Genomic DNA, 8,806 nt, shown 5'->3' with positions numbered 1-8,806 from the left:
TATATATATATATATATATAAAAACAACAGAAGAAAGACATGGGCAGAAATTTTGCAACAGAAGTTTCTATTCAGAGGAAGTGTACAAAGAATATCTCCTATCAAGTGCTCAGCTTTAGAGACTCGGCAAAACCTTGGACTGCAGCTACTTGCCACATTATATGGCTGCCTTGATCTAACAAGCAACTACATTAATACTAGCTGTGTGGATAGAGGGAGGAAATATGAATATGTTCATTAAGCATTATGGCCCCACTTATCTCCCTCATGACTTCAGTGGAGACGTGCCAATTCGCGCATGACACAATTATGGTCCCCAATATCAAACCTGAAAGAAAAGCAATGAGGCCATCAGTACAAATTCTTACAAATTTCCCTGTCAAGAAATCCCTGTTATACCCACTGCTAGAGGACACATTCACTCATATTTGGATGATTAAAAGTGAAATACTGAGTTCAATGATCCTAGCAAGTTGAAAATCAATTTGCTTCCCACACACATTTCACTGTGCTCATTTGCGATGTCTCCTCACATTCAGTAACTGGTTCACATCTCTTACTCACAAATTCCCTTGCACACAGAGATTAAACAAAACACAGAGCCAATATCCCAGTTCAACAGAGCATTCACACATGAACGTTCCTAGACGAATCAAGCTTTGACTTCAATACATGCTTTCACCAAATCAAGGACCAATTTAATAAAATCTTAATAAGCAAATTATCAAAACAGTTGCTTTAAACAAGAGATGACTAAATGCCTCTAAAGCTTTGCATACATATGGAATAATAATTATGGTATTTACAAAGGAGTCAAATGGAGTTAAGCACTCGTATCTCATGGAGTCAATGTGAGTGTGAAATGTTTGGACTATAGTCGGCTAACATTTGCCTGCCACAATGTCAGCAGTGACACAGCACTGTAGAAGTGTGAGAACAAAACACAATCATTAGCTTACTGAAAAAGAAAAAAATACCACAGCAAAATAAATGTTGTTTTCACACAGCTGTCTTTTCCACTTCCCTTTCCCTCCCAGAACGTGGGAGTTCACAACCCAAAAACAAACATTAAGAAACCAGGAAATCTCAGTGGTGATCTCCACGCATACCACCCTAAGAGCAGTGGACTTGCAACAAAACACAAACCACAACATCAGGATAAATACAGTTCAGTTAGCACCTCCCTGGAACAAGACCACACCATGCAAGACCTACTCCCTGAAAAATATGTCCTTACAAGACACTTCGGAGAAATCATGTTTCCTTCCTGCACTGCTCCGAAAGAGAAGCAAGGCCGGCAAAGCAGAGAAAAGCCACCTTTTACTACAGCAGAGTCCACAGGGTAGGGCACAGCTTCTTCCAACACAGGACTCCCATTCCCTGTTCCCTTCACACCATTCATTTGATATAAAAGGCCAAGAATTCTTTGCAATTCCCCTGGCCCAAGGATACTCCTTCCAGGCACTAACTTACTCAAGGCAGATGATGAGCCAGATGACACTCAAATCTGGCCAAAAATGTTCTGAACAGGGTTCTGCTATAGATCATTTTCACTGGCAAAACCCAACATGGTACACAACGGAGATTACAGTCAGTCTCCTGGATCCAGGGAACTAGCTCTGCAACAGAGCAGCACAAAACAACCAGCCAGCCAGATTTCCACCTACCACTGAGGCTAGTCAGGTCCTAGCTCCTCCATGAGATTGCTAAAGGCTGCCGGCTTGTGGTGTGTCTGTGATACGGGAATTGTCTGCGAGCTCCATACAGAAACCACCAAACTACTGCCCAGGGGCTGCTCATGGAGCACAACCAGCTTTTGCCATGGCTTCCTGCTCAAGTCTCAATTTATCAGTCTGTAGCATCTGGATATTGTTTTCACCGGCTCCTGATACTGCGTCCCTGTGGCAGGGTCAGAAATTCCACAGCACAGAGCCATGGTTTTCAAACTCTCACAATTTACAGGCCCCATTTCCTCCATACAGGAACTTGCAGCTTACTGCCACTGATTTTTTTTTTGATCACATGGCCCTCAGAAGCAGTCCACAAGCCATCAGATGGAAAACTACTAACAGAACTGCTGACCTGTCAGCTAGGTCTAACTCTAAAAAAAAAGGAAAAACTTCTACATCTTTTCTACCCTTTGTTACTCTTATAGTTCTTCAAAATAATTAAGTACAGCAGCATTTAGGTCTTTCTTCTTTCAAATGTTATTTACCAAATACTTAAATTTTTAGGCTAAATGCTCTAGATTATGTTAGCACTGCAGCTGGAAAACCAGATTGCATGTTCCCTCCCTCAGGAAAGGTTACAGCTGTGAACAGAAACTTGTATTAGTGCTTTTCTTCTGTGCAGTTTGGGGATCAAGTAGTCCTAGCAATGCAAAAATCAAGGGACTACAGCTGCTGCTTCACAGATACCTGCCTCACATGCTATAGCTCTGACTTGCAGCACACCATTTAAGCTCTGTCTCTGTGCCACCTTTCAGACCTGCACAACTGCCCAGCTTTAGGTCTTATACATCTTTTCTCATCCCTTTTCATGCCCAGTTTTTTTTTTCCCCTATATAGTAATTGTTTCCTAACTCCATCTCCAGTATTTTCCTTGTGGAGCACTGAAGCAAAAGTTCCCAGTTTTCCCCAAAATTTGACTGCAAACTTTACATGGGCAAAACAAAACATTATTCACACAAGGAACTTCAGAAAAACATTTTAAATTCTTTATTTTCTACTGGGCTAACACCCCACTCCAATAAAGCAGTCCACTCCCAAAAAAGAGAGCAAGCTCCTCAATTCTCAAAGTGTATGTTTTGAAATGTTCTGGGACTGGAGAACAGTGAAATACACAACAACAATACCATACTTGATCAGAAGCTTAATTCAGTATGACTACACCATTCCAAGATTCATCCTCTTATTCTCTAATCTTTTACAAGCTTCTGGATTGCATGCCGCCCTTAACATAAGACTCTCTTTATACCTGACTCTTTGCTTTCTTATCACTCACTAAATCTTAATTCAAAGTACATACCTGTGCTCAGAACCTACAACCAATAGCCCCCAGGAAAGCTTCAGGTTTTCCAGTAATATAAACCCTTTAACAATAATTTAAAATTCATACCTTAAGCTGGGTTGTGTACTCTTGCAGCACTCTTCCACAAGGTCTCATCCAGCACTGTGCTGAACAGCTGCTAATTGTGTAACAAATATAGAACGCACTTCACCTGTTACAACAGCACCTTTTTTTCCTTAAAGGTGAAGTTTGCCCATTCAGAGGATCTACTTTGTCAAAGTTACAACATGTTAAATGCTATCAAAATGCAGATCAAGAAAACTGCCTCTGCTTCACAAAGTTTAGAGAGCAAAAGTAAACCTTAAAAGTGCCAAGAAGGAGCATAATTTTTGTTAGCATAAGAGAGTGGCCAGCATACGCCTACGGTGAGCCAGATTTCAGTAATCTAGAAAACAAATTCTTAACTGTGTAGCTTTGTGTAAATTCCTTTAGCACAGAAAAGCTTAAAAAACTTTAAAAGATGTGACAGCACAGTCAGTACAGGGACAAGGGTGACTACCTTAATGATGGGGAGAGGTGCAAATAGGCCTGGAAGGGGCAAATTGTGCTTCATGCAACAGCAAAGGGAAAGCCAATATGCTCCTGAGGCCTCTCATCCTTAAACAGTACAACAGATTGAAATAATGGGAGGTCTGATGACAAGACCCATCTGGACAAGCAGGTGGTAGCATGGACAATAGTGATCCAAGAGATGAACTGCATCCACAAGAGCAGAGCACTCCACAGGCCTGTGGAGTCAGAGCCACACACTGAAGGAAGATGCTGAGGACAGAAATATATACAACTGAGGGATCAGACAGGTCATCAACGTGGATTCTGAGGGATGAATGTGAATGACTGAAAATATGCCAAAAAATAGTGCTGACAAAGACAAGTGATGGTGAGAAGCTGAGAGGATGAAGCAGGGGCACAAAGCGGGGGGGGGGCGGGGGGGAGGAAGGAGATAACTAAAAACAGGATAAAGTGGTAAAAAGGAGGTTATAAGGCCTGGAATTGGCAAACACCTGCACAGTCTCCAACCAGGATAAGAAAGGAAAGCCCCGGGAGGAGGGCAGCTATGGCAAAAACAGACATTTGGGTCAGGAAAAGGGAAGAGTAGACAGCTGGTAAGAAGCCAGTGAACAATGAGAACAAGAAGCCTGTAAGAGGAAAGGATAAAGGAAATGGGCATCACAGACAAGCAACAGGTGACCTAGTCAAAAAATGCCACATATTAGCTTAGAAGCAGTTCTACCTGTCAAACTGCCTTGCCAGGGTATGGATTGCCTGGGAGAAGTTGTGGAGCGTTTGGAGAGAGCTACTGCCTGCTAGTAAACTGCACTGCAGAAGTGGCAGAGATTTTCATCCCCCATTCCTAGATGACATCGTGCAGCTTTTTAAGTGACTCATACATCATGAACCTAGAGCACCCTCAGTTTCCAAAGACACCATTCCTGCAGCAATATGTACACAACCAGGGAGAGCCTGGCACACACAGCTGCCCTGCACACACGGCTGCTGCAGCGTCTTGGAAAACAGGTATTGCCAGGCTAGACAAGGAATCTCTAAGGTTTGGTTTTTTGAACTGAACTCATACTAGGACTGGAATATCCTAGTCAACAGCGGAATACCATTGTGAAATACTTCTCAGGTGTGTTCCTTATCTTTCAAAATTCATATTAAAAGGCAGAAAATATTACTGTAAGGAAGATTTTTTTTTTTTTAATCTTCAAAGAACACCTGAAACTGCAAAATACACAGAACATTTTCTCCAGGAAAACCAGAGGGTGGATCTCTTAATTTACAGTATCAGACTATGAAAAAATAATATTCCAAAGTATGAAAGCAGCGTACAAAAATATGGAAAAACACCAAGACCTTTAATAAAAATATTCAAGTCTTCAGATTAACTTGATCTCTTGATGTGCTTTGCAGTAATCACCAAAAATGAAACAGCAGAGCCCCTTAAAGCCCAAACAGAATTTTGAGTCACAAAATAACTTGAAATTCTTAACCTGTTTACAACAGAATTGCAGAAAGGGTTATTTTAAGATGCAGGCACAGAAACAAGTTCTCATGTGATAAGTAGCTAACATACAGCCTAACTATAATGTATTTATTGTAGCTCTCTGGGCATGTATTTTTACCACATGGTAAAAGCAAGATAATCTTAAATACATAAAAGAAGTCTCTCACAAGAGCTTTCACACATGCAAGCAGTTCAAAGGTACCTTAGCTTACTTTACGAACATGTGTGCCAATGCCCTTTGCAATCACATTTCTGTGTAGAAGAAACCTTGTCTTGTAGATGACTCATCACAGCCTGCAAAAATGTATTGAAGAGTTCACTTTGCTGTAGCTAAAAACTGTGGGACATTCCACAAGGATTAACTGCCTCAGGTACTCAAAAAGCAGTCCCCAAATAATACTGGGGTTACCATTTAATAACACTTAATTTTGAGGTTTATATTTAACCCTTCCCACAGCTGTGATGTTAAGATTTTAAGAAAAAAGTGACTAGATCAAGCATTCTAATATCCAGGTTTGGGTTTTAAGAAGTACTGCATAAAGATCAGTTACATAGCTCATCTTCAGACATCCCTTCTTGAATTCAGTCCTCTGCTGAAAAATAATCTTCATCTCTCACTTCTCTGTATTGCATCGAGGCCTCTCCCTCTGGTTCAAACCTGAGCATTTTTATATTCAATCTCTCTGCAAGCTTCTGTGCTGCAAGCTTGGCTTGCGTTTCCTATATAAATGGGAAAAAAAAAAAGGACACAAGTTAGAAAAAGTGTTCATTTGTCATTTTTATCCTGGTCATCAAAAAACGAATATACTAAAGTACAAACTCGATATAATAATATTAGTAATTCCAGAGTGGGCTTAAACTTTCAGTAACTAGCAAATACATTTCAGGATTCTTTTCACACTTACATGTAACTGTGATATTAATATTTGACAACCTTTTTGTAAGAGTTGAAATTCCCCACGTGGCAGTCCTCACCTGTGACACACTAATGTCAGTTTTAACAGAACAAAATCAGTCCACATAAGAGAGCAGCTGTGCACAGTAACCATGTAGCAATAGCAATGCTTGTCAGTCAGTAATCTCAGGAAAAAAATCGGCTCCATTTTCCAAATAAATTACCTCCCTTAAAGCACCAAGATGACTAAATTACCAAGTGCTTTTAAAACAATAAGCAGCCCCAAACACTTTTACAAGTGTCCAATTTAAAAATTAGCTTGGTACTACCTGGAAAGTCAAAATCAAAATCCATTACAATAGAATTTGAAGAACCTCAGAACTCAGATTCTTCAAGCACAGCATAAATAAAGGCAAAGGCAGATACCTGCATATTTGAAGAATAACAAATACTGCTAGGCTTTCATTTGTGCAAGAGCCGAAAGCTCTTTAAAGACTAACAGGCAAGGTATACATTTAAATTTCTAGTCAGATGTAAAGTGAGTACAATGAGGTTAGCACATCAACACATGGAGAATAACATTAGGTTTTGTTTAATGCGGGAATAAGTTTCAGAAGGGATTAAGATATTATCTAATTATATCATTAAAAGAATTAAATACAAGAAAAAGTGCCACTCCTCAAAGTCTGCCCATCTCAATTCAACATCAAATTCATCAGTATGAAAAGGTCCCTTGACACTTTTTTTTTTTTTCTTTTAGGAGCGATCCCAATTATATAATTACTTTTCAGACCAAATCTTAAATCTTTACCTCATAAGCTTCTTTTTGTTGTATCTGAATTGCTATGGATTCCTCTATGGATAACAGCTTAGCAGGGGAATGGTGAAGCGGTGGCAGCCGAGCTGCTGTGATATCATTCAAATGTTTCTTATCTCTAAGTCGTCTTTCTTCAGTAGTAATTGGAGAGCCAGATCCCCCAGGTGACTGACTGGATGAGGAACCATGAGATGATCCACTTTGCTCTCCTGATAATCTGGAAGTGATAAAAATACAGAAGTTGTGAACCCAATTTGCAGTACAAGATTGAACAACTTCAGTTCCAAAACTTGTTATTTTCAATATGTAAGAGTTGAAATCTGAAGTATTGTGATACCATAAACAAACAAAAAAAATAAGCAGCGCTCAGAAAAACTAAAAAGATTTCTCTGCAGAGAGACACAATCAGAAGTTACTCCTGACAGCAAACAAAAAAGGTATGCCAATTAATTAGCAAGCATGAAACAGCAATTCTTTGGGAGTCACATGAAGTATGAACTGCTACTGCTACCACTACAGACAAGGTGCAGGAAAAGCAAAAGGCTACCTGCTACTAAAGTTATACAAGTTCTAGAATCTATCCACAAGGAAGTTTTTCCAGTTGGTTAATAGTTTTGTAGCTTAAGCAACGACTCTATGAAGATTCATGAGAACTGTTTCAAACAGGTAGAATTAGTCTGCTGCTCAATACTGAGATTCTACAGCACTCAATGCTAAAGAGCCAATATATTAACCTTGCATGTCATATGACTTTAAATCTCTTTAATCACCACAAGAAAATAAACCCACCTTGTTCTGTGCCATTTCCAATTTTATACAAGTTAATCATTTCACAAAAGGTTTTTCTATTCCATAATACTTACGCATTTGTTTTAAATTTGCTTTTTTTTATGACTGGGTTCTTGACTCTAGACTCTAGAACTTCAATATAATGTGGTGTCTTGGGGTGCAGGCTTCCAAAGATAATGCCCTTATGTTTAGCCACACTCTGCTCTTTTTCCAACACTTTTTCACTATTATCCCCATCTACAATTGTGACCTTTTGAAAGGCATCAACCAACGCATCTTTACTGTTGTCCAAAGCAGCTGTACTTTCTGTACCATCCTCAGTATTGCTCTGAGATACCTGCTGATCATTTTTCACGTGACTGCTTGTGGCTGACTGGGTGATGACCTCACATAAAAGATTTCGATCTTTTGTAACAGTCTTTACTTTATCATTTTTCCTCCAAGTCCTTTGATGTTCCAGAGCTGTATCTGTGACATCTTGCTCAATACATTCTACCTTCTGCTTTTGGGAAGAAATCTCAGAAACTTCTTTAACATTAGAGTTTTCGTTAAAGACTGAGGCATCTTCACAGTTTGGCGTGTCCTTGTTTACAATAGCTTGCTGTTTGCTTGTATTAATTTCCTCTTGTTTCACCTGAAACTCCAGCCTGACAGCAGATAAAAGCTCAGCCGTCCTTGCTAACTCTTCCTCTTGTAAAATGGCAAGTGTCAGCTTTTCAGCAAAATCTGAGATCTTCTTACCCTTATCTGGAAGCCTAGCAATGAATTTCCTAAGGAAAAAAAAAAAAAAAGGAAGAATTAACAGGGTAAAACCAATGCTTTTTCAACCTGATATTCAGAAATGCTTTATTAGAACAGTTAATGTGGCAGGTTTCCCACTCTAATATTAAGTTTCTCATTTACATAGGAGATTTCTGAAAAGTGGTAAGATGTGAAGCACCTGTAGCCTCAGATATATACTGTGACAAAGCAACTATTTCACTTTTCTCAGCTCAAAGATGTAACTGCTGCTCTGACACATGCAGTGAGCAGATACCGTTTGGTATTTTCACCAAAGCGAAGTACACACATTTACCTGCCCATATTCCCAGACACGACCCCACAGTTGTTACTGGGAATGCCCCCGGCTGTAAAACCGCACAGACGCGGAGGTTTGAACGGCGTCCCCCGGCTGGGATCCTGACAGCCCAGCAGGAAGGCCCGGCGCGGTTCCACGGCCTAACGGAGC

General features: G+C 39.9%; 1 protein-coding gene across 1 annotated transcript; it reads right to left on the bottom strand.

Moving 5' to 3' along the window:
* Positions 1–5,520: 5,520 nt before the first annotated feature.
* Positions 5,521–8,348, bottom strand: POLR2M (RNA polymerase II subunit M; the record flags this gene model as incomplete). Its single annotated transcript, XM_010169235.1, has 3 exons — positions 5,521–5,797; positions 6,784–7,006; positions 7,653–8,348. Coding segments are annotated over 3 exons (1,057 nt in total), but the record flags the coding sequence as incomplete, so codon positions are not given.
* Positions 8,349–8,806: the final 458 nt, after the last annotated feature.

Source organism: Antrostomus carolinensis, unplaced genomic scaffold (genome assembly GCF_000700745.2).
Source record: "Antrostomus carolinensis isolate BGI_N321 unplaced genomic scaffold, ASM70074v2 scaffold53415, whole genome shotgun sequence".
NCBI classification, from domain to species: Eukaryota; Metazoa; Chordata; class Aves; order Caprimulgiformes; family Caprimulgidae; genus Antrostomus; species Antrostomus carolinensis.
Note: the sequence above shows the minus strand (reverse complement) of the source record. Positions and strands in the feature narration are given on the sequence as shown.